At 40.6% G+C, this 26,507-nt stretch overlaps 3 protein-coding genes across 4 annotated transcripts in view; 2 read left to right on the top strand and 1 right to left on the bottom strand.

Annotated features, from left to right (window-relative positions):
- The first annotated feature begins 630 nt into the window (after positions 1-630).
- UNC119B (unc-119 lipid binding chaperone B) lies at positions 631-5,436 on the top strand. Its single transcript, XM_075215112.1, has 5 exons — positions 631-908; positions 1,005-1,115; positions 1,370-1,478; positions 2,305-2,477; positions 3,529-5,436. The coding sequence occupies exons 1-5, from the start codon at positions 713-715 to the stop codon at positions 3,639-3,641; spliced, it is 702 nt and encodes a 233-aa protein (XP_075071213.1). The 5' UTR covers positions 631-712; the 3' UTR covers positions 3,642-5,436.
- A 150-nt stretch (positions 5,437-5,586) lies between these two features.
- ACADS (acyl-CoA dehydrogenase short chain) lies at positions 5,587-17,473 on the top strand. Of its 2 annotated transcripts, XM_075215102.1 has the most exons (10): positions 5,587-5,740; positions 5,811-5,959; positions 6,497-6,646; positions 7,815-7,926; positions 9,310-9,461; positions 10,228-10,398; positions 10,479-10,616; positions 10,700-10,795; positions 10,904-10,960; positions 17,092-17,473. In XM_075215102.1, exons 1-10 carry the CDS (start codon positions 5,689-5,691, stop codon positions 17,242-17,244), a joined length of 1,230 nt encoding a protein of 409 aa, XP_075071203.1. In that variant the 5' UTR covers positions 5,587-5,688; the 3' UTR covers positions 17,245-17,473. The 2 variants fall into 2 exon arrangements, with proteins under 2 accessions (XP_075071203.1, XP_075071206.1); XM_075215105.1 differs by lacking the exon at positions 5,811-5,959 and having other exon boundaries at positions 5,644-5,740.
- Positions 17,474-22,860: 5,387 nt separating this feature from the next.
- The window catches only part of SPPL3 (signal peptide peptidase like 3), a 47,990-nt gene continuing 44,343 nt past the window's right edge, over positions 22,861-26,507 (bottom strand). Inside the window, exons 10-11 of the mRNA XM_075215119.1 lie at positions 25,489-25,598; positions 22,861-24,919 (exon numbers count right to left, since the gene is read on the bottom strand). Of these exons, the coding sequence (XP_075071220.1) occupies positions 24,848-24,919; positions 25,489-25,598 (182 nt within the window). The 3' untranslated portion in view covers positions 22,861-24,847. The remainder of the gene's footprint in view (positions 24,920-25,488; positions 25,599-26,507) is intronic.

Raw genomic sequence — 26,507 nt, forward strand, 5'->3', positions numbered from 1 at the left:
CCAAGTTTATTTTGTGCCCCTACAACCGTCACATGCGCTTATCTCATATTTTAACAAAAAATATCACAAGTGGTAGTGATAACCAGAGCGTAACTAGAAATGTTTGCACATGGAGCAAGAAGGAAATGTGATGTCACCAACACCATTAATTTTAACCAAAATAATCTAAAATATTAATTCCCTGCGCCCCACCTTCATGTTTGCGCCCTGGGCAGCCGCCCCTCTCGCACAGTCCTAGTTATGGCCCTGGTGGTAACGTAGGTACCATTCTTATCCAGATATATGCAGCTATGCAAATAAATAAAATATGTGCTATGTCCCACTGCTGTACAACTATTTGGAAACTACTGAGCAGTTTAGTCTTGGGTTCTACAGAAATCAATGGTATTTTCTTACAAGAGGGACACTCCAGCCAACATTCCTGGTAGCCGCTACACAGGTCCAATGGAATGGCAGGATAATCCCCTGAAATCGGGACAGTTGTGATTTTTGCCCTTCAAATCTAATCCTGCACTGTTGTGTCAGTGTTGATTTAAGTGCAAATCAAAATAAACTTCCAGCCTCACACTCTTATTGGCTGAACGACTCTTGGACATACGCCCCAATTATGCTGCGTCTCCTGTGCGCTCTTTACATCGCCAAGTAACGGTGGGAGCCGCCTACTCTCCATAGTTACGGCAGCAGCGGATGTGGCAGCCGCCATCTTGCAGACATGAGCGGGTCGAACCGGGAGGCAGCTAAGGAAGAGCGCAAGAAGGCGGGGGGCGGGGTGATCAACCGGCTGAAGGCGCGGCGGGTACCTGGCAGGGAGGGAAGTAGTCCCGACCCCCCGGTCACCGAGCAGGACTTGTTAGGCCTAAGGGAGCTGAGACCGGATCATGTCCTAGGCCTGAACCGGGTCACGGAGAGTGAGTCCTGCAGTGTGGGAGGGGACACGCGTGATCGTGGGAGGGGACAGAACACTGTCACTTATTTGTTCTAACTTGTGCTTCTTTCCTTACTAGATTATCTGTGTAAACCCGAGGAGAATATCTATGGCATTGACTTCACTCGCTTTAAAATCCGGGATTTAGAGACTGGCACTGTGTTATTTGAGATCTCCAAACCCTGCCCAGGTATACTATATGCAGGTCTATCTGGGTGATGCCCACTACCCCATGCCCTGTTGTTCCTGAAACTAACAGTGTATGGTTGTCTGATAGTATTGGTGCCCCTCAGTATTTTCTATTCATCTCTTTGTTGCTTTTCTCATTTGCTGTCTTGTAGTAAATTGTAATGACACCTTCAGGAGTTGGTTGCCCAGTGGTTTGTTTACCTGTTAATTTATTCCTAATTTTATATTTATGCATGCACGTTATTTTGTTTACAGAGCAAGAGGAGGAAGATGAGGAAACTGGACAGCTTGATAGTAGTGCTGGGCGCTTTGTGCGTTATCAATTCACTCCAGCATTTCTCAGGCTCCGGAAAGTTGGCGCCACGTGAGTGTTTTTCGTTTTCCATAATGATTTTGACTGAAGCCTTGTGCACGTTATTTCCCATGTCTGATATTTGCTTTGCTTACACTGTGGTGAAAGGAGCACAAACGTAGCTTGAAGTAGGGTAAACAAAATGTTCATGCACACAGACTTCTATAGAGAGTGGAAAGAATATGCGCTGTATGAGTAGACTCTCTCTGTTAAGCATAGGAGTAAGTTATGCCTATGTAAAGCTTTGTTTACTTAAAGCTGCGTTACCACCTATGTGTCAGAATATTTCAGCTCAGCCCTATAAAATGGATTCAGAGGGGGTAGATGTGCAGGAAGACCAATCAGAATGCACAGTGTCAGTTATTGTGACTTGTGTTTGGCACACCCACTTACAGTGTAATAAAGCTCCTGTTTTCGGTTTCTGCCTTGAAACGAACCACAGAATGGTAAAATATAGGTTTTGGTGCAATGTCAAGATAACAGCAGAATTCCTTAGCTGCCTCCCGGTTCGACCCGCTCATGTCTGCAAGATGGTGGCTGCCACACCCACCTGCTACCAGTGGGGTGGCATTTCTCATGGGAAAGTTTCCCAATTAAACAAATAAGTGAATGAGATTTTCAAATTTAACTTTCCTGTTTTGTTTTTGTAAACAAAAAAGTAAAACCTACTTTTTACTATTTATCGAATTTGTATTAAAAGTGTTGCTTTTTCCTTTTAAATGTGCAATGCCAACCCTGTGCTTGGTATTTTTTTACAAGATTGTTTTGGATATTCTAATTTCCAGAAAGTTGGAACAATGTATCTTAATGTCATTTTTGTTTATTTACAACTTCTTAGTGTGGAGTTCACAGTAGGCGATAAGCCTGTGAAGAGTTTCCGGATGATTGAGAGGCATTACTTCCGTGAACGTATACTTAAGAGTTTTGACTTTGACTTTGGCTTTTGCATTCCCAATAGCAGTAACACGTGTGAACACATGTATGAATTTCCACAACTGTCAGAAGACCTCAGTAAGTATTATGTTTTTGTGTGATGGCGAGTGCTCTTTCTGATTTATGTTCTTTGCGTTGACAAAGGTTTGCAACCAGTGTCAGGATAAATGTCCCCCCCCCACATATCCACTTTTGAGTTTAGAATACTTTTATAATTGAGACATGAAAACAATAAATTATGTATATATGATAGCAAGTTGTTTGCTCGCTCCAAGTGCCTTGCAAAAATGATGCTGTATAAATCTTTATTGTATTGTTTTCATCTAATTTAACAGAATTATGCTATAACACTTTTCAAATATGAAACATCAGTAGTGTTAGGAGACCATATGATCTAGAAAGTAACAAATATAACTGTCTGTTGATTGCTACTATGTGTTTGTTGCTAAATGTTATCAGCCTGATTTTTTTTTGTGGAAAATTGCTGTGCCTAATTCGTGCACATTGATAACTTAAATTATGTTTCTCCTTTTCATATACCACCCTGGAGCACCAGGTCTCTGGCCTATTATTAAATGTAATATTGTTCAGTAAAATCAGTGGTGGAAGTGGGCTGATATATGGTGGTATGCTATATCGCCACTTCTCCTGTTGTCTTCAGTGTAAAACTATCAAATTGCGTTCTTTTACATTTTTCATACTGCCACTTCTAACTGTACACTTTGACCACTAAAATATAGTGAAAACATGTAGCCAGCTAGCAATATGTGTGTTTCTTGTTTGTTTTTTTTACACCATACTTTTCTGTAGTGTATTTTTTTTCATTTAATAATAAAATGCAAGTAGTACATTTTAAAAAAAAAAATAATAATAATTTCACAACGGTTTTATAGCAATGCATGCAGGAATAATCTTATGAAAACATACTAGTCATGCTTTTTCTTTTAGTTGGTTCCATTTATATGTGCTTGTCCCAATACATTTGTTATGATTTAGTAAGGGTTGTCAAACCTGAATTCCATGTAGCCTACGTTTTTGTAAAGTTATATATTTTATTTTGTAATTTACAATTTGTTGGTATACTTGTATCTTACTGTAACTTTTGTTTTCATTTTTTTTCCCCCCATAGTCCGCTTGATGATCGACAACCCGTACGAGACAAGATCTGACAGCTTCTACTTTGTGGATAACAAGCTCATCATGCATAATAAAGCAGATTATGCCTACAATGGGGGGCAGTAGGGATCTCATTTTTTGACTGATTCATTTTGGAATATAAGATCCCTTGACAGGAGCAGAGGATTATGGGAGATATTTGAGGTCAATCCTGTGCTTGACACATCAAGAAGCATTGTCTTTTTGCTGATTTATAAAGTGCTGCAATAAGAATCTGAAAACTTTGTACAAAAAAAAAATATTTATTTTTTTCGATTTCATGCCTGTCTTGTCGTCTATTGACAGTTACACAGCCTTCTGTGGTTTGAAGGGAACTAGAACTGACAAGTTGCTGTTACAGTAATATGCATATTCTAATAAGAAAACAGAGTGAAGGTTGGCATAGCTTGACATAACTTGAAACTTGTTTTGTGCAATACTAATTTTCATTGCCCTCTGTACTTCCGGAACAGGAGTCTGTGAAAAAAAAACTGTAAAGTTGATTTCTAAAATCACCACATAAAATCTTAAATATTTATTCCACTTCCATAGTTTAAACAAACAAATACAAAATGCTCACTCACTGAGGTCTACTCTACAGTTTCTTGTCAATTTTTTTGGAGCAGGATTCACGCAGATAATTCCTACATTTTTCTTTTAATTATTAGAAACTAGGATGTGTGTGTGATAATGACTCTTGTTAACAGTTGTGTATCTTCCTCTGTGGTTCACGAATGTGCCTATTTTACAATGTGTTTTTTTTCTCCCTTCAGGGAGAAATATATTGACTATTTTATTAGTGGTATAGTTTATCATGTGACGAGCTTTAAATAACTTGTATGTCTGTAACTTCCACTGAAGCTAGAAGCAATAACTTACTATACAAATGTCCACTGTAAAGTCCTGCCATAATGACTGGGCAAAGGTTAGATGCCAGTACAGATAATTGTCTTCCATATGTAAGTGGGCTATTGATTTTAAAATGTTGGTGGACACTTACCCTGTGTTCAAGCAGTATAGTATGCTAAGTCCTTCATCCTGTATTACTGTTAGGTTAAAATACCTGGCTAGTCTCTAACTAGTTATGTGCTTGTTGATTTACATGAAGACGTCCTCAGAAAGTTAGCACGTTGCCATGTATTCCACCTATGGCTGTTGCCCCTAACCAAACATTCCTTGTACTCTATAAAACTGATTTGTGCCATGGCTTTCAGTTCTAAAAACTGATGTTATGTTGCTGGTGTTCATAATCAACATTCGGAAAAGAGATGATAGTAGATGCAGGAGTTTATGCTGCTTATCCTGGGATCTACTGGATTACATTTATATGGTGTAAATGAGTAGTTAATCTTTACATAAAACTTGTTTTAATGTATGACTTTAGGATTGTTTTACTAAAGTGTTCTTTTGGTGAAGGTCCAACAGCAGAAACTAGATTTCAACCATTATTAAATATGAGGTATTGTTCTAGGAAGAAATGCATTGAGCTGAAAGACAGAAAGATCTCAGACATGTGTGAGATTGAAGTTATGGTGTTCCAGAAATAGGCAGCTCCATTGGAGAAGGTAGTATCCAGATTCTTTATTGAATTTTGGAACCATTAGCACAGTCTTCTGGAGTTGGAGCTTAGATGAAAAATGCTGTTCTCTGTCAGGCTAGGAATTCCGTCCCTGTAATTATGGAAACCTCTCCCAAACAAGCAGAGAACGTGAAATTTCCAACTTGACAAATAACAGGTCAAATGAATGGCATGACTGTACCTAAGACCTTCACCTTGTATTACTTTTATGGTAATGGGATATTCTGTTTACTCATAAATAGGGATGGCATTTGTCAGAACTTGTATTTTTCTGTAAAAAAAAATAAAGTTCATTTAAATAAAGTGCTGTGGTGTGAGTTCCTTGTAGTCTGGGCCCTGGTGGGGTGCAGGAATGGATCCATATACCCTGACCTGAGTCCTGCCCACAGCAAGTGTCCAAGTCACGTGTGCTAGTGTTTACAATTGGCTCGTGATCTGAAGGGCGCGCGTCACGTCATGGGCGGGGCTTATGTCACGTCGCTGGCGGCGGGCGGACTGAGACGCTTACTGCAGCCGTAGGACACTCCCGGTGTGAGCCGGGACAGCCGAGCAGCCATGTTACCCCGGGTGATGGTGCTGAGCCGCGGGTGGCGGCCGATCTGCACGGGTGAGTTTACATCACTTGGTGATCTTCCAGTGACCTCTGTGCGGCGGCTGACCTGAGCCTCTCTCCCCAGCCCTCCGCTCCCTGCACACCGTGTACCAGAGTGCCGAGCTGCCGGACACCCACCGCATGCTGCGGGAGACATGCCGGGAGTACGCCGAGAGAGAGCTACAGCCCCTAGCTGCTCAGCTGGACCGGGAGCACCGATACCCGCGGGAGCAGGTGTGCCAACCAGTGTCCGGGCTACTGACCAGGAGATGTACCTTCCCCCCCTCCTGGAGTCTCCCTGCACCCTCACCTACTGGCATTTATGTGCTCTGTTACTAGGTCACCGCACAGAACCGAGGACATACCTTTACTCCACATTAAATAACCTGTGACTTTTGTAATGCTAGCATGTGCTGGTGGGCATGTTGGCACGTATAGGTCCATATATATGTACAGAGAAACAAGTCATTTATGACTTTTGTATGTACAAATATTTAGTTTCAATAAGTTACCAGGATAGCAGCTTTCCAACTATATAAACAAATATTTGTGTTATACTGGTGAAAAGGAAAGAAATTTCTAATATTATATATATATATATATATATATATATATATATATATATATATATATATATATATTATATTTTGTGTGGTTAAGCTTCTACTTTTTTGCCACTGCCATTTTTGGATTGAAACAACTGGAAGGTCATGGGTTGCCTACTTTTTTTTTTTACCTGTTTTCTTCACTTTTAAATTCTTCCTCCTCTAGGTCCAGCAGATGGGACACATGGGTCTGTTGGCAGTGGAGGTACCAGATGAGCTGGGTGGTGCTGGACTCGATTACTTGGCATATTCTATTGCAATGGAAGAAATAAGCCGTGGATGTGCGTCCACTGGGGTTGTTATGAGCGTCAACAATGTGAGAACATTCTACATGCAATTGCAACACCCTTTTTACTGTTCATAAATAAAAGAGACTGCGCACTAGGCTCACTGATAAAAAATAAAACATCTAGGTATTTTAAAAAAATAAAATAAAGATTCTATAATTACAAAGCCTGAATTGCTGCATATAAAACCATTCTTTCCGTTTTATTATCTTCTTGGAAACTAAAAAAAACGAATACGTTAAAGCTGGTAATGACATTATGACAAAACAAATAAAAACCATAGAAGCTGTTGAATGTCATCACAGTTTATAGTTTAATGGACATAGCCATCCAGATTAACACATGCGAACATCACATAGAAAGCTGAAACACCTCTTGTAGGTGCACCCAGTGATTGCAGGTTTGAGATGCAACACTTCTAGCAAAAATAACTCGTGTAAGTGTCTCATAGAAAGTCCTATGTTACTTTACCGCTAGATTCTATATAAAAGTAATCTATCTGAAATTTTACACATGAGATCTTTCTGCTATAAGAGTCACTTTTCAATCACTACTGTGTCGCTTGCACATAATTGATTGATCAGATCAGCAACAATCTCCTTTGATATCCCTGAGTTAAGTTCTCAGACATGATCAGTTTACAGTAATGTGCAATGTTTTAGATAAGGAAAATGTTTTAGTTGGGAGGAAAAAAAAGTCCTGTCTTTGAACAACGCATGCTTCGGGCCTACGCAGATTTGTTGCATTCAGCAGGTGTCTATTAATTACCATGAGTGGACTTCTGTTCTGAATGTGAAAATGGCATCAAAATTGCATATATACTTTTAATGCTGTTCGTATGCATTTAGCATTCATTCGGATGATGCCCTGCTAAACTATTGCACATAGAAGCATCTGACATCGATGTATGTACTTTATACCTTAATAGGTCATCAGGTTTCAGAGAAGAAAAAAGGAACTGCTTACTGTGGAAGCAAAATAAAGAATGCAGTATCAAATATTCCGAGGTGTAAAACCACTAGGAAGCAATGTATCAGCAGACATGGCCTGCTCTGGTCTATGGTGTTCAGTTTTTGTTTTTTAATAAAATTCTGTCATAGAGAACACCTCATCTCTTGTAACAGTGGGTGAATGCATTTGACACATAGCAAATTATTGGTTATTGATATGATCATTACTTCTCTACATTTTCCTTAGTCTCTTTATTTAGGGCCAATCCTCAAATATGCCTCTGAAGAGCAGAAAAAGAAGTGGATTACTCCATTTTGTAATGGGGCCAAGATTGGCTGCTTTGCACTCAGTGAACCAGGTTTGTGAGATACGTCCATTATAAGCCTGTGATAAACCTAGGTGATCGTTAGAAGAAATATCAAACAAAAGTCTTGTCCTGTGTCTTGGCAGCGGTAGAATTAGGGATCATATAATTTTGTCCTGGCTTGCACTCATGCTCATCCATTCACACTATTAGGAAACCTACAAGGATGTACACTTCAAAAGGAATTCTTTCCAGGCACTGATGATGATTGTAAACCATTTCTGTGATCACAGCTTCCTTAATAATGTCCAAGGCTTGTTAATATTTTGTATTCAGGCTATAGACATGTATGAAAATACACCACATATTGGCACCATTATAAATGATCATATTTTCAGTGACAGCTGCAGGGAATGGTTAATTCTTTAAATAAAAAAAGCTCCTCTGTGGAATACTGTTTGTTTTATTTAACTGTCCACACTGGCCAAGTCGGATTATCACATAGGGTCCCACGTAATGGATTTGGAGGGGGCCCTATCTTCAAATTTCATAACTGCCCTTGCACATGCTTATAACCAAAATGTGTTCCCATCAGTATTATGGGTGCATTTTCACACTCTTGTGATTCAGGTTGCACACACCCCTCAACCAATGTCGGATACGTTGAACTTGGTGGGCAATTGCACAATCACTGACCTTGATGGCTCAAGCCTCCAAATCTTGGTACAAAGTACACTATACACAGGTTAATGAAGAATCCCAGAGTTTGCCACTGAATACAGGAACAGCTATGTCACTATTGACATGGTCCAGGATACAGTGTGAGGAAGCTCATGGTGTTGGAGGGGGTGGGGGGGGGAGGTTGTTTTTGGGTTTTGTCGCTCCCTATTTTATTCTGTATAATGCACTTTAACAATTTTCATGGTACTACCAAGCCCTTTCTGTCATGAAAAAAGAATTTGAAATGTAGCAGGGTACACAAAGTGGTAGTTGAAACAACTGTTCTCGTTTCAAGCATCACCTAGGAGAATATTTACTAAACTGCGGGTTTGAAAAAGTGGAGATGTTGCCTATAGCAACCAGTTAGATTCTAGCTGTCATTTTGTAGATTGTACTAAATAAATGACAACTAGAATCTGATTGGTTGCTTTAGGCAACATCTCCACTTTTTCAAACCCGCAGTTTAGTAAATGTACCCCATGGTCTTTGTGGTCTGCTGAAGGTAGGAAAATCTTGTTTTAAGATTCAACAAAACTTAGATGTTTAGAGATGCATCTAATTAATGGGTTTTTTTTCTCCAATAAATGTCTTTATTTTATTGTCTTTTATATGTGAAAGCATAGGGCATTTCATTACTTTTTCCATTATTTTTTCTTAAAGTTACTGTGAACTGTTGTCCAGCACTGGGGCTAAAATACACATTTTTGTTATTTTCAGGGAATGGCAGTGATGCAGGGGCAGCAAGCACTGTAGCCAAGCTTGAGGGTGATAAGTGGGTCCTGAATGGAACAAAATCCTGGATTACAAATGCATGGGAAGCGTCTGCAGCTGTTGTCTTTGCTACCACAGACAAGTCCTTGAAACATAAGGTGAGTGACCCAATCAGGTGTGTATAAAACAGCTTCTCCATCACCAATAAACATGGTCACTTTCCACTAGTGGGTTATGACACACATGGGTACATGTATAAAAAAAAAAAAATCACTTGAGTCATTAAGAAAACTGGAGTAGAATTTTTGGTGTTAGAATTACATTTATGTAGTGTTGTTTTCTTAATGTTTGTCTGGACATCCAGCTATAAGAAGGCTTACATGGATTACATGCAGAAAATAGTTTTCTTAAAAATGTTGCTCTTCAGCTATCATTCTGACTCTTTCAGTGTGTCTAAACAAGTCATTGTGAGTGGGATATGCAGATATAGGGGGCGATTCACGTGACGTTTCGGTAATGATGGCATCTTTCACTTTTTTGCTCATACAAACAAAAATAAACAATGTTATTACATTATTTTCTAGTTTTTGCGTATAAACATTGAATCACCCCTGAACGTATTGGTATGTTAACATTATCACACATACACCACTCTTTATGGGGTATAGGTTTTGGGGGTTTTATATTTAAACTATGCCTATTCCAACAATGAAGTAGTTTTGATTTTGTTTACTGCCATACATTTTAACATTTGAGTTTGTTTATATAAATATTATTTTTCAAGTGGAGTAAATTTTTACTTTTATTTTGCTATGTTTTCTTGTTATATTCTCCTGTGACCAGGTTGATTGTATTGTAGTTATGATTATTTGTATGTTGCCTTGGAGGTTCAGCACTACACTATTGTACACCTTTATTTATCAGGGTATTAGTGCTTTTCTGGTTGAGATGCCGTACCCGGGTCTGTCACTCGGAAAGAAAGAGGACAAGCTGGGAATCCGGGCTTCCTCCACAGCAAATTTGATTTTTGAAGACTGTCGGATACCACGTGAGAATCTTTTGGGACAACCTGGAATGGGCTTCAAAATTGCTATGGTGACTTTTACATGACAGTAGTTAAGTGTCAGACACTGTGTGTACTGCTTTTCCTTAATTATTTTTTTTTCTCCCCCCAGCAAACTTTAGACTCTGGGAGGATTGGAATAGCATCTCAGGCTCTCGGCATTGCTCAGGCTGCTCTGGACTGTGCTGTAGACTATGCACAGAAAAGGGTTGCATTTGCTGCACCGATCAGCAAATTGCAAGCTATCCAGGTGAGGGCACTTACCTAATCGTGTGATTCACCAACTCTTTTGCTATTATATATAGATATTTACCCAGTTCTTTCACTGTTTAGTTTAAGCTGGCAGACATGGCTCTAGCTCTGGAGAGTGCCAGGCTCCTCACGTGGAGAGCTGCAATGCTGAAGGATAACAAGAAACCTTATACCAAGGTTAGTTCTGCTCCATGGCACTACATCCTATATAATCTAGCACACTACCGTGTATTGCCTTCTTCATGATTCTGCAATCTTCCGAATCCATACATTTTCTTTTATTAGGAAGCTGCAATGGCAAAACTTGCTGCATCTGAGGCTGCTACTCGGATTTCTCATCAGGTACCCTCACTTATTTGCGGTTTCCTCCTAGCTTTTCAAAACACATTAAGAATATGCAAGCATGGATAAACTAGTCTGAAAGTAAGGAAAGGGCAGAAGGGAATGTATGCCCCTGCCCCTGCCCCTGCCTCTCCCCCTCCCCAACAAAAAAAAGGAAACGTTAGTTTTGCACATTGGTGGGTGTGATTATGCAAAATGTTATACCTAAATGACCAGCACATGTTGCCCAGCTGCTGCAGTATATACTACAGCTGTACATGGGTCACATGAAGACTAATGGACGGATGTCACCAATGTGTGCAGCTGTGGCTGCTTCTTGAAGCAGTGACGGCTTGCCAGGTGTTTTTGCCACACTTCTCTATAGAGTCCACTTTGTATAATAATTATGTACACAATGTTGGCATTCAGAAGTGACGTGCTGCAACCGACCTCTGTGTTCATTTACTGTTTTGGTATAATGTGAAACGTCAGATAGTGGGTATTCTTGGTATGATACAGGTGTTTGTAATTTTATACATCCCATGGTTTATGGTAAATTTTGTCACATCCTCTCCCAGTGAGGAGAAGATACCTCCAGTTGGAGTGTGTTGAACAATAAAAACAGAGCCAGGAAGTTTAGTACTAAAGTAAAATGTGAATGTGTTTGTGGTGGTTTTGTTTTTTAAAGTCCACAGTGACAAACCAGTCTGTGAACTCTCACATTATTTAGCTCCATGTACCTTTGTTGCTGCTGTTTATTTTTGGTAAATTGGCATGTTACTGTAAAGCAGGCCTGTCCAACCTGCGGCCCTCCAGATGTTGTGAAACTACAAGTCCCAGCATGCCCTTCCAGCTATCAACGGGTTGTCTACTGGCAAAGCATGCTGGGGCTTGTAGTTTCACAACATCTGGAGGGCCGCAGGTTGGACAGGCCTGCTGTAAAGGAACGAGAGTGTTGTTTTTCTTATTTTCGTTGCTTGGGGGAAAAGGGGAAGACAAACAATGGCTGGAGGGGGGGGGGGGGGGGGGGGGGGAGAAGAGTTTATCACCTTTTGTTCCCTGAATCAAGTGGTAAAGAGGAAAAATAGTGACAAACTTGGCTATAAGGAGGTGTAATCAGACTGTCAATGACTATCATTTAAAAGTATAAGATGTTCCAAGCCTCTAACTATCATAGTTTATGAGAGCGGATGGTTGTTAATGGGGGTTCAGCATTGAAATGGCTCGTCCAAGGAGACCATGTATTTTGGAAATTCTCTGGTTTATCTTTAAGGACGGCTGTAATGCTTTCCATTCTGTAAATAGACCAAAATTTTGCTAATGGTAGCTGAGAGTGAGGGGGGGGGGGGGCAGTATCCTTCCAGTGAGCTGCAATCAAACATTTAGCTGCATTTACCATATGGCCAATGAGCTTTTGTATGGGCCGGGTGACGTCAGGGAGCCGTCTGGGAAGAAGGGAGTACAGAGGGGAATCAGGCATCTTAACCTGGGTCACAGATTCAATCAGCTTATGAATTTGCTGCCAGTAAGACTGCAGTCTAGGGCAACTCCACCAAACGTGCAACAGGGTACCCCGCAGTCCGCAACCCCTCTAACATCGATCACTGGAAGCAGGAAAGATAGTATGCAGACGGGAGGGGACTAAATACCACCTGTAATAAATTTTACATGAATTTTCCTTTATTCTCACCGAAATTGATGTTTTAGCTATGTTATTTCTTATCTTTGACCATTCTTTTGGAGTCAGGGTCTCCCCAGTGTCCCGTTCCCAAGCCAACTCGTGCGGCTCTTTATCCGGCTGCCCAAAGCTATTAATCAGCTGGTAAACAGTGGATATTCAACCTCTAGTAATGGTAGATGATCGACATAGAGACTCTAAAGTCGACCAACGATCCGAAGGGGGAGGAGTTCTTAGGGAACGATAAAAATGCCTAAGCTGCAGATATTGATAGAAAAATATTCGCAGCAACCCTAGTCTATTCTGCAAATACGAAAATGTAGGGAACACCCTCATTGGGGCCAGACCCCTGGCAAAGAGCAGATTGTGAGAGGTCCAATGATGGAACGTTCTGTGATCTAGGCCTGGTTCAAATTTTTTATTGTTCCAAAGCGGGACAAGAAGCGGGTATTCAGATAACATTTTATAGGATCTAGTCACTTGGTCCCAGATTGAAACAGAGAAACAGGCTGAGGGTAGTTGGGCTAAGCGTCTTGTTCTATGTTGGGGTGAGATCCAAAGCAAGGAGTATGGGGAGTATAATTGAAGTATATCTGATTCAATGTGAGTCCACACTCTATTATGAGGGGGTAAGTGCCAAAGGATAAATTGAGACATATGTGTAGCTTGATAATACTTTAATATGTTTGGGAGCCCTAGACCACCAGCAGTCTGGTGCTTGAAGAGTATACGCATTCGTACTCTAGGCTTACGTCCTGCCCATACAAATTTGGAAATCATCTGTTGCAGATGTTTAAGGATATGTAGAGGAACCTGAATTGGGAGAGTCTGCCATAAATACAATAACCTGGGAAGAACATTCATTTTGACAGAGGCCATATGGCCAATCCATGAAATGTGAAATTTATTCCAATGGGATAGGTCATTTCTAATTGTATTTAGGAGTCTGGGAAAATTAGCTGCGTATAATGAGGAATAGTTTTTTAGTTAAATAGACTCCCAAGTATTTAATCTTACTATGTTGCCATCTAAAGTTAAAGTTAGACTTAAGCGTTTGGATAATGTGTTGAGGAGTGTTGAAGTCTAAGATTTCCGATTTATTGGCATTTATTTTATAGTTCGAGAGTGAGCTATAGGACGTAATTTCATTAAAAAGGTTGGGCAGGGAAATATGGGGCCTAGAGAGCGTAAGTATAATATCATCAGCATATAATGCTATCTTATGGTCTCTAGTACTCGTGGGGATGCCTGTGATGTCCGGGTTATTTCTAATCCTGGCTGCCAAAGGTTCCATAACAGGGGCGAAAAGTAGGGGAGACAGAGGACAACCTTGGCGGGTGCCTTTATTTATACTAAAGGGAGAGGAGGTGAGACCATTAGCTAGGACCGAGGCTGTGGGGTTATGGTATAATGCGGAGATTCTCTTACAAAAAGCTCCCTGGATCCCCATGCTCACCAGGGTTTGCTGCATGAAGGGCCAGGCCACTCTATCAAAAGCTTTCTCAGTATCTAAAGCGACCACCAAAGCAGGGAGAGACGTGTGATTAGCCCAGTGGATTAGATCTATTACTCTTCTGGTGTTATCTGAGGCCTGTCTTCCCGGAACAAATCCCACTTGATCGGGATGGACCAATGAGGGGAGAACAGGACCCAGTCTATTGGCTAGTATTTTAGCAAAAAGCTTTAAATCCACATTAAGAAGAGATATGGGTCTGTAACTGCCCACTTCAGCGGGGTCTCTGTCCGGCTTAGGTATCACCACAATCCCTGCTCCGGTGGTGGCTCCATCAAATTTGCCTCCTTCCAAGATCGATCCAGACAATCCCGTGAGCATGGGGACCAGTTGGCAGGAGAATTTCTTGTAATAAATTTCGGAAAATCCATCTGGGCCTGGGGCAGACTGACGCTTTAAAGTTTTGATAGTATCAGAGACTTCCTCTGACGAAATATCTGCATTGAGGGATGCTATTGGAGTTCTAGTGAGTTTAGGCAATTGGCAAGAATGAAGATAGCTCTTAATATTCGCTTTAAGCTGGGCTGGATCATCAATTTTAGAACGCAAATTATATAGTGAGGCGTAGTAATCCCTAAAGCTCTGCGCTATCTTTTGAGGGTCGAAGAGTAAGGACCCCACGGAATCTTTCACTGACATTATTCTGTGTCGAGTACGTCGGGCGCGGAGTTTGCGGGCCAAGATCGTATCAGCCTTATCTCCCTTTTCATAATATTTTTGCTGAACCCAGAGTAGGGTTTTAGCTGCTTGTTTTGATAAAATTTGATTTAATTGCCCTTTGAGAGAAAGAAGCTGGGAGTATATGCGTTTTTTAGGATTAGTTTGGTGGCGAGATGCAGTTAATTGTATCTGCTGTTCAAGCTCCAGAATACGCTCTCTTTCTTTCCGCCTCTGTTGCGCTGTAAATTTGATGAGCGTACCCCGTATCATGGCCTTATGGGCTTCCCAAAGAACAGATTGCGATATGTCTGGGGAAGCATTATAGGAAATGTAATCAGAGATAGCTTGGAAAATCTGGGTGATATGCTCTTTCTTAAGAAGTATAGATTCATCCAGTTGCCACTTGGGGCGTGACTGAGGGAAATGAGGTAAGCGCAGAATCCGCTCGACCGCTTCATGATCAGACCAGGACACGGGGAGGACCCGTACATCCCCCAATCTTTGGGTTTTCAAATGGTCAATGAAAAAATAGTCTATTCTTGAGTAAAGGTCATGAGGTGCTGAATAATGCGTGTAAGCTCTGGAAGACGGATAGAACACTCGTAGGGCATCATACAAATTAAATGATTTCAGTTGGGATTTTAGTTTATTGGGTTCCCCGGAATTGCCCACAGATATGTGTTTGTCTGGACCTATCCAAAATTGGGTCTATTATTGTATTAAAGTCCCCTCCGATGATAATCATACCTCCTGCATATGATGATAGCTGCCGGAAAAAGTCTGCATAGAAGTTTCCCTGCTGCACGTTTGGGGCATATACTGAAGCCAGAGTTATGGGATGTTGGTTTAAGGTGCCTCTAAGGATGATGTACCTACCAAGAGAGTCAGATATCTGGGAGTCTACAGTCAGCGGGACTCTGCTATGTATTAGTATTGCCGTACCTCTACGCTTAGCATCTGCAGAAGAGTAGAAAGCGTGCGGGTATGATTTAGAGGCCAGCGTAGGGTGTGGGACTTTGAGATGCGTTTCTTGCAGAAAAATTAGATCTGGGTTCTTCGCTTGAAATACTGTAAGGCCATTGTGCGTGCGTTTGGTGAATTGAGGCCGTTGACATTAAGAGATAAAATTTTGAGGTTCATGGTGGATGAAAGTTTGAGGGATATCCTGTACTATCAAAAAGGCTGGAGACTCTATTCAATAATAGTAGTTGGATGTGGGGAGAGGGAGACACATGAGGAATAAAGGAAAGGAAAAACAGGTCGGTACTGATCTCGACGTGAGGTGCAGGACCTAGAGAAATGGTGTGTCGCGTATCACCATCTCTTTGAGAGTGGAAGTGTGAGAATTAGTTAGTGGGGGGAGGAGCGCCATGGGAGGGAGGTAAGTGTTGACAGGATTTGTATATAGCGTATATTTGAAGCACATGTATGCTAGAAACAGAGGTGTGGGAGCGGGGAAACAACTTGAACGTATAACAGGTCAAAATGCTATAAATAACATCACATCAATGACAAGTAAGTCGTACGTCAAAATAATTCAAACTTAAACATTTTACAAGTTTGTACCAGGACTAAGAGCTGGTCTGAGTAAGCTCCGGTTAAGCCAGAGTATGGGCTAACAAATAAAAAAAATAAAAATAAAGGAAAAGAATGAGAAACTCCATGTCTATTTTGGGGGACACTGACTTGGGAAAGGTCCAAGTTCTACTAAGTGGGACTATGTAATTAGAGTTCTAAATATTGTGAAACAATAGATAGTTATATATTCTAGAATATTTACAAGAACCTAATAACTAGCTTTCCTTCGGATTTAAGTATGAGGGCATACGCAAAGAACCTGTATATAACATCAAATCACATGTATATCAACAGTAAGAGTCATAGTTAAAGCAAGATAATCTCTCAAACCTCATAGCAAAAGTTCATCAGAATGAGAAAAAGAGACTGGAGTTAGATAGCATGAATAAATCATGCTTGCTGCCAGGACGTCGGTGGAGCCGGGCTTTTCTGCTGAGGTGTAGATGTTGAGGTGGAAGCTTCAGAGTCCTGGATAAGACGTGTGTATGTTTCATAGGTGTGGTGTCAACCAAAACAATTCAGGAAGGACTTGCTCCAATGTCTTCCAACACCAGTATATGTTAGATATCTTCTAATTGTGATCAGTTTGTGCTGGGAGGAAGCGGAGATCTAGAAATTGGTATGCCCAGCCGCAGAAGCTACTTTTATATCCTGTGTGTGAAGTGATTTTAGCACACAATAATTGAAACTGATACAAAGTGTGTGTTTTTTTTCCCCCCTCAGGCTATACAGATTCTTGGTGGTATGGGATATGTGACAGAGATGCCCGCTGAACGTCATTATAGGGATGCTAGGATCACAGAAATCTATGAAGGCACCAGCGAAATACAGCGACTGGTCATAGCAAACCAGCTCCTCAAAGACTACCAGGGATAAAAATCCTGCAATGCACCATGACTTACCGTAGCCTTAAATTTCAGGGAAAAAGCCACTTTTAATCTTGGAAGTTTGAATGTATAGGAAAACCATCCATGCACTACACGGTTTTCGATGAACAAAGTTCTACACCATGAAGCCTCCAGTTTTGTTAAGTGAGACTTGCAAGAAACTAATCAGATCAGGTTGTAGTGACAAATCTTACTAATAAAACGTTATCTGTATACCTCTGGTCAGCAGCTGTTTGTGGTATTTTGTAAAGACCATGGGGTTGTACACACGTGTGATGCTCTGTGCTATACATTTCTAGTGCTGGTGCTTCAGTATTTAGTTGTTCCTGTAGGTGGTGGTATCCTTTCCTTCTTATAAACACTGCTGCGTTTGCTCATACCTTCTGCGGATACACGTGCAGAGCTTTCTGTTCAAAACACAGTAGTTTCCAAAATGTGACTTGTAATTAGGAATCATACAGAAATACTACCTAATAATTGTCCAATGTATTTCAAGTGGAGTGACTTAGATTTACAAAACACACCAATAAAACAAAATCAACACTGGTTACTTTTACGCTTAAGCTAGTCTGTATTTGATTTGTCAAACCACCAGATCTGGCTATTTTGCATAGGGAAGGTCTGCAAAGTAATGTTTGATTTGGGTGGTTGGGCAGAACAATAGCATCACAAGACACACAGTGCTTATTATGGTTGACAATGTCTCAGATAACTGTTCCTCAAATATTTCCATATTAGAAGGATGTTATTGGACAAACAATTGCAACTGCTCCAGCACAGACACATGGGAATCTTAGTTATAACATTTTTTTGGGTAAATAAGCATTAGAGCAAACACTTAATTTAGCTGTGTCTTGGTACAGAAGCAATGTCTAAAGTTGTTTAAAAACAAACAAGCACCACACAATACAGCTCTTCTATGACAGCGGCATCAGTGGACAGAGGGAGGTTATTTAGTATTATGTAGTCCGGGACCTGCACAGTAAATTTACCATGCAGTGTTTCATTGTCTCTTCTCCTGAATACTGGCTGTATTGTACTAATTATAAGGGCTGCCACAAAAAGTCATTGTCCAGATGTTTATTATGGATAGAAACGTATGTGCATATGTTCTGTGATGAGTAGCTTAATATATTTAACTTTATTTTCCTTTTTTTAATTTGGCTAATGGAAAGAGTCAATTGCAAACATTTTCCTTATAAGACTGTTCCTACTTTGAATGAAGGTGTTCATAAACTCCCACTGAAGTAAAATTGACATTATGGGCCTGGAACATAAATGCTGATATGTGCCATATTGTGGGGCAAATAGCTCTGCACATGGCCAGAGAATGCAGCAACGTCCAATTCATCTTGGAGCGCAAAAACCCTTACTAGAGTCTATATCATTGGAGCTCATTGAGGTGCCAGGGAGCGTGGTGCTGAGCCCCCCTCTCCTCCCCTGCTGACAGACTATCTGAAGCTGGAGATTTATCTGTTGAATCTTCTACCTAAAACTACTTCCAGGGACCCTGTAACGAAGTCTGGCTCTCCCTTCTGGCTGAAACCAGTACCAGGGGAGAACAGTCACAACCCTGTCGCTAGCTGAAGCTCTAGTGAATTAGCTTCTTGAATCTATTTCATTCCAGGGGGTAAATGTATAATTTTCTGTATTCTGCAAGTTGCTGGAAATCAGCAACTTTGCAGTGAAAATTTAAAGCAGTGTTTGTCTTTACAAACCATCGCTGCTTTTTTTTCCACTGCAAAGTCGCTGATTTCCAGTGACTTGCAGAAATCAGAGAACGATACATTTACCTCCAGGAGGCTGGTGTAGAAGTCCCTCTGGCAGCCACTGAAACAAAAAGTATTACACATTATACACACTTACACTTGTGGCGTCTAGTGCTGTACGCTGGTTCGCTACTGGCGCTGCAGCACCTACATACATACATTTTTTACTAAAATATACAAATTATACATTCCCCAGCGGGTGTACCTGGCACAGTGCACACATTAACATACACTTTTATTTCACTAAATACATTTAAACATTGGTCTTCTATACACGGTGCCTAGGGATGGTGTTAACTCATCCGGTGCCAGGTATAAGCCATTCTGGCACTCGAGTCCATTTCAAGATAGCCATTGCACATGTACAGCAGGCTGTCATGCAGGACCTGAACACTCTAGTTAAGCGCTTCCTGTTGCTTCTGCCACTAATTTCAATGGCTTACAGGAGGTAAGGTATCACATGGAACCCCTTGGCAAAAGTGATGAACTGTATACTCATTGGACCACATTCCAGCAGCAGTCTTCAAATCCCCAGTCCAAGGCTCAGATGGGGTGTGCAGTGATCCACCTGGGCTGCTGGTTATTCCATCAAGGAAAAGCAGAAGACCTCCAGTGGCTGGGAAGAGGTGGCATCCTAACAGTAAGTCTCACACTACACTAGGGGACAGACATGGCTAGGGGATTATGTCTGGACTGGGCTAGCAGGTGCAGGTGCATTTCCCCAGTGTAGTACCTCTGTGGTGGACTTTTACATCTCTAGTACCTGCATAGGGCCCATCTCCTAGGCTAGTCTATTTGTTACATAGTTCAATGTAAGTGAACAGTGTGCAATCTAGATACCAAAGTTCCATTCCTGCATGTTACCTATTTTATACCTTTATATTAACTGGAGTATATGATATACAGAACAGCTTAACAGAGACAGCATCAGCTGTGCATGCACGCTCTCTCCCCTTTCTTTAAGATATGGTTGAGTACTGCTCCTATTGTCAATGTACACTGCTGTGGTGACGGAGTAATTAGAAAGTAGAGTGACTGGACATAATGGCTAAACAAAACCAATACTCGGAAACCTATTACAAGACTGTAGACATTATTTAGCCATTGCTTTTAGTCACTGTACTCTTATTGCCAATTCTATATTGGGAACAGACTCTGCCTTAACACCTTACATTTCTATTTCACCGTTATGCGATGTATAAATGTTCTTAGGTTGGATATATGTTCTTTCTTTTTCCGAGATTGTGTTCCACAGTTTAATTTGGTCTCATGATCATATCAGAAAAAATAAGAACAATTCCATCTTGTACCTCTTTTTTTGGCATTATGTGCTCAAGCTACCTCGGTGCAACCTTTTGGCCTAAAAACAATATTGTGAGGTGTTCAGAATAGACTGGAAATTAGTGGAAATGATTGTTATTGAATGTTATTGAGGTTAATAATAGCGTAGGAGTGAAAAAAAACAAAACACAAAACTGGTTTTTAGCACTTATGTTTTTTTCAAAATAAATCCGAATCCAAAACCTTAAATCCGAACAAAAACCTTTCGTCAGGTGTTTTGCGAAACAAATCCGAACCCAAAACCTCAAGCAAATCCGAATCCAAAACACGAGACACCAAAAGTGGCTGGTGCACATCCCTAATAAAAAGAAGGCCAATAGAGGATATCCCTGCAATCCTGGTATCATGAGACCAAGATTATCATGGTATGCGGACATTCTAAGCATGTCAATCCAAGCACTGTTAAGGCTACCTCTAGGAGATCTGCTAAGTCAGAGCCTGTTTTTCACCAAGGCAGCTCGACTGGCTTTAATGGCATGGTAATTGAGGCCATGATTCTTTGATCTAAGGGGATCACACAAGAGGTAATTCAGACCATGATCAAGGACAGGTAACTGGCATCCTTTAAGAATTACAACAGAGGTTAAAAACCTACACAGAAGATGAAGTGTGAACTTCTTACCTTTCACACCTGCCTAACTCCTCTTGTCCTTACAGGATGGCCAGGACAGTGGACTGCAAGGAAACTTACTTAAAATGTCTCATCTATCTTCTACCAAAGAAAATTCATTTCTATCTCCCATCCCCCCAACGGGGCTCTTCACTCTCAACCACCCTGTTTAGTCAGTAGTTCAGTAGAAACTTTGTCCTTTCAGCCATTGTTCAATCCTCTGTTGATCTTAAAAATTCCTAACCTGAGAGCTTTCCTATCTACTGGACATTGTTTTAGCGAGTAGCATCTGAAATGGCTGACCTGTTTTACAGGTCACTGGTTCTTGCATTTCATGACGGCTGTTCTGCACACCCGTTTTCCAGCCAAGAGTGGTGTCGAATTTTTATTTGAAATAAGATGTTTTCCTTGCAAGATCTACTGTCCAAAGCTCTAACCACATGCAACAGGTTTTGAGGTTCATCACTTCTGAAGATTTATTTAGACATATAGTCATCCTTGTGTGGAACAGAGGGCCTCCTTTTTCTTTATGTCACACACAAAAGAGGATTGATGGCAACAAAACCAAAAATTGTCAGAGCTACAATCCAACAGGCTTATATCTCAGAGCGAACTCATGTTCCAGATTACATTACAAACCGCTCTACTAGATCATGAGCACCTCCTAACCACAGCAGTATGGAAATTTAATTGAATGATTGAGTCAGGCAGCAACCTGGACCTCCGTCCACACATTTGTCCAAAGCTGGTGTCTTTGTTTCCAAAGACATTAAACCTGTAGAATTTGGTAAATCTCACATCAGTGTCTGAGCGTAGCCTCCCCTAGGGGCATCTTTGGAATGTTCCCAGGTAGAATAATGTCCCCCCAAATAGGGTTTTGTTCCAATCATAAAATCCATTTCTCTTAATCCATTTGAAGGGACACTGCATTCGCACCCCTTTTATTCTTCACACTGGTTTACAGTTTTATAATCGTTTGATTAGTTCAGTCCTATCCTATGGACCTTGTTTAAAACACGAGGACTTACAATAGAGGGGAGGAGTAGAGGCCAAACAAGTTTTAGTAGAATTTGTGCCTCACTCCCAAGCACAGCACCCTCTATAAGTAAAGGTAGAACAGTCTTCTCCAAATAGATTAAGATAAAAATAGATTTTATAGCAAGTCAAAAATCCTCTGATCTTTGCTGGAGCACAGGTGAAGTAATTACCGACAGACACATTGTAAGAGATCCACAGATGACCTGGAACACACCATTAGGGCTGCTGGAGGACTGGGTTTTGGAAACACTGCTTTAATGTATTTGTAACTGCCAACCCCCTTTCACTAACCCATTGTGGTTAGTTAACATATCTGTAGCAATTTATTTAGAGCAGTGGTATCAACAGCTGAATATCCTGCAGCTACCTCAGGAGAGATATTTTTTTTAGAGCACAGGAGTATTAATCTTGAGCCTGCAATTGAATAGTAGAAATGTGCTTACTGCAGCCAATTTTCTATATAGATATTACACCCTGTTTAGTTTCTTCTATGTTTTTAAATGCAAGCATTAAGTTAATAGCCCTAGCTGCACAGAAAATATTAGCATCTTCTCTGCTGGCATACCCAGTGTGCTCCTAAGAAACATCTTGTTGCATCAAACTACCAGCCTTCTGTACAATGGCTATGAATAATCACCTGTATCATAAAAGGCCTTAATGAGGGGCATCATTTTATAACCCCATTTTCCCCAATGGTTGCCAACTATACATAGATGATGCATTATATTTTACAATACTGCAGGCCTTTGTGGTCAGACAGCACTAGAACAGTATGCAAGATCTGAGCCAGTTACAGCAGTGGGACTAGACACAGACAACCCGAAACCATTAATGACGCATCAACCCATTTCTACAGAAAGGGTGGTATTTTTTATTACATGTGCCCGGAGGCTAGTCCATGGATTTAATAACGTAAAAATGGAAAAGGTACAGGACAACCATAACATGAAGTGAAACAAAATCCCCAAATATATTTTACAGCAAGTGTTGTCCAGTCGAGACCACAGTGGCCCCACCCAGGCCTGGCTTTTAGGACAATTAAAAGCAAAAAGTTTGAAGTAATGCAAACAAAAAAATACTAAATTAGCATTTCTGAATAAATGCCTGTAAAATATAACTGCTGCTACATTTTCCCCACAAACACCAGAGCCTGCATTCAGTGACTAAACAGCTACTGAGATTGGGTCAAAAAGATAATAGTAAGGGACAGACTGCATGGACAGCACCGGTCATAGGCTTTGTTGAGCATGGCTCTCTACCCTTTGTTTCAATATCTAAAGTTCACCTTTCACCAGTTACACTGCATGGTGTAAAGAGAGCACTGTAACAAACATATTTACCATTTAGTGAATATATTCATTGCTTGGTGCCTAGGACATTGTGTAACTATGTGTGAAGCATGTACAAGGCAGCATAATTGGAGACTGCATGGACCAGTTTGTTCTTTTCAGCAGTCCTGTTGATTTTTCTGTGTAAGTTTCCTAGGTCTGCTGATGCACTAAATAAAGACATCAAGGTAGGTTTTTCATTTCCTCACTATTCAAATTTGAAATTCTACCTAACAGTGGATTACTCTAATGTATTCGTGAATTACTATAAACCCTTTTGACCAAGTTCAGAAACCTTATTTTACTTACCATAAATGCAGGTTTCAACTCTCCAGGTCAGCATAATAGCAGCAGTTAACCTTTCCCATGCTGGAGAAAGAAAGTGACACCAGAGCAACAGTCACCTGCTACAGAGGACAATAGGGCAGCAGGCTACAAGGGGAGAAAAAGTACGTACAGCACCATATTCAGAGTTTTTGTTTAGTTTCCCACCCCCCCCCCCACGAGAGGTTCAGAAATACGGCTGATAAATGAAAATACTAATACAAAAAAATAGAAAAAGAAAATATGTATTTACAGGAAGGTAACATTATTAAGATGGAGGGAGCAATGAGCGCAGCAAGTTTGACATGCAAGAGTCCGAGGGTACCGCTAAAAAGGCTGCGCACAAATGAAAACAAAAAGATTCTGGAACATTTCATCTGCCCTAAGGTCACTACATTGATCAGAACCAAATACAGTCACTAAAACAGCCCATGAGTACGTCAGAACGAGCACACAATACACTGGATTGGAACGGAGGCTTCACTTTGCTGGGATGGATTAGTCATATAAAGCCAAAGATGAAAGTGCAGGACATGCGACAGAACACAGCAGGCCAGGCCTGACCTGCTCTGGCCTTATTCTGTGAATATTTAAACTATCCATAGAAAATATATATCTCAGACTTGCCCTCTGCAACATGAAATGGGGGTGAAATGGAATTAAATACGACAGACTATGTATATACTGCGAGTAACTCACACACTGGCTGAGATCTAAAAAGTCACTTCACACCACAGAAGATATTTAACTAAAAAACAAGAACAAGAAGGAGAGCTGGTAAGAGGGCTGCACTGCTCCCCATAGGGTCTGGTCCCACAGGTTTCAAGGAGCTGTAATAGTCTTTAGCTCAGAGGCCTCTAAGTCACATGGTATATAGAGTGGCAAGCAGGCCAGACCTTGAAGGATTCCAGGTTTTACACTCCATATGATTCCGTTGACTCCCAAATTGCTTATAGTTAGTCCATACTCTGGTATTCCAACTGGAACAGAGTTCTGTTGAGAGCATGTTTCAAGGTTTAGGATCTCACGTGGAGGGCTCTCTAGAAATGTTTATTTTACACAAAATCAGTTCATATGAGGTCCTTCAGTTGTAGCTGTGTCCATTACACACCGAGTTTATCCAGAGTAGCAAAAGCCAAAGAAGAAATGCTGTCACGTTTGGCTTTGTTTCTTCTGTTCCCATCATACCTCAAGGAAGCGGGAGCTGGTGGCCTTGGTGTGGAAGGGTTCGGACCACATTCGGCGAAGATCACCCTGTGAGAGATTAGAGTTAGCACTGTGTAGTAGTGTCTACTTTATAAGAAAAGGAATGACCTTAAAACTTGTTTGGTCTAAAATGCCAGAGCACGGTATAAAAAAAAAAAAAAAAAAAAAAAAAAAAAAAAAAGTGGATTACCACTGTGGTTAGGTTATTTCATAGGATTGTGTTGATTTTTGGCATTGTAGCATGTTGGACAGCATGAGATGAAAAAAAAAATCATAAAAAGGAGTAAACATAGAAAGATAATACAAACCCCTTGAAAATTATTAATGAACAAACATTGCACGCGATGCAAAAATAAAAATAAAAAATATATTTATATGATACTACACATAGGGGGGTAATAGTGTGTGCTATTGTAACGGTAGCCAAAGCACAATGTTATTTTATTACTGTAAGACATGGAAAGATAAAAAAAAAGCAATAATATGTGGCACAAGAGCTATCCTACAGACAGGTAAAGGCAAAATTTATATATTTTCTTTTCCTTTTAGGAATACCTCCCTAAACGCAGTGTTTCAGGCAAGATATACTAATAATGAAAAGGCGGAACATAACATACCTTTAAGTAGGCCATAGTGAGAAGTGGTAATAAAGTAAAGGGAACCAAATAGAGCAAAGCAGGCTGGGCAGCTCTGTGAATGCGTGAGGCCACTGTTGCTGTTAACAGTCCTGTTAAGTAATACAAGTAAAGTTAATACAATTTGTAGAAGGCCCTTCACCAAAGTCATGTTGTTCCAACAGGATATAGACAGTTATATAGATACATATATTACACACACATTATATACATTTCCAAGAGAAAGACATGCAATCTATATAAAATATATATACACGGTTGCCATGTCTTTAAACTAAGGCTTCATATTTACGCATGTTATGTTGCTGATTGCAAGCTAGTGTTCCTTTATCAGTGTCCTATGATGGCCTTTAAACTATTTAACTTTAACATTGATTTTAACTACCCCGTCACCCATAAAGTTTGAGGGAATAGCACTTAGTCTGGACCTCTGCTAATCACCGTCAGTGCTGTTCAGATCTCTGCCACAGCAGTTCTAAATGAATTGGTGGAACCCACAGTCAGCTGTTCTTAACAGTGCTGTGTGAAATCTCTCCTGCTTTGGAGAGGATCTAAAGTCAATTAATTGGCAGAGGTAAAGTCCACACACAAATATATTAGGGGATGCACAGAATACTGGATTCAAGGTCAATGAGAGATTGCTTAGTCCTGTATGATCATTGAACCATAAGGGAGCAACATGGAGGTATTGGGAGATGAAGAGGACGGCCAAACAATAAGTCCTGATGAGTCGTCTCACTCCACTACCCGTGTATCATGCTCTAACATTTTCACTCACTTCATTATAAATACTAGACCCCCCTTAAATTCCCTCAGACCTTGATAAAGGTCTTCCAACAACAAAATACTATCCGCCATTAGAAGCAAGTATTTTTCTGCTTTTCACTAATGCTGACAATTGGAGGTGCGCCCCAACTACTGGACTATGCCTAAACATCTAAAAATGTTATTGTATGTGTTAAACATTTTTATTAGAAATTGACACATTTATATACATATAT

This window comes from Mixophyes fleayi, chromosome 1, assembly GCF_038048845.1.
Source record: "Mixophyes fleayi isolate aMixFle1 chromosome 1, aMixFle1.hap1, whole genome shotgun sequence".
NCBI classification, from domain to species: domain Eukaryota; kingdom Metazoa; phylum Chordata; class Amphibia; order Anura; family Limnodynastidae; genus Mixophyes; species Mixophyes fleayi.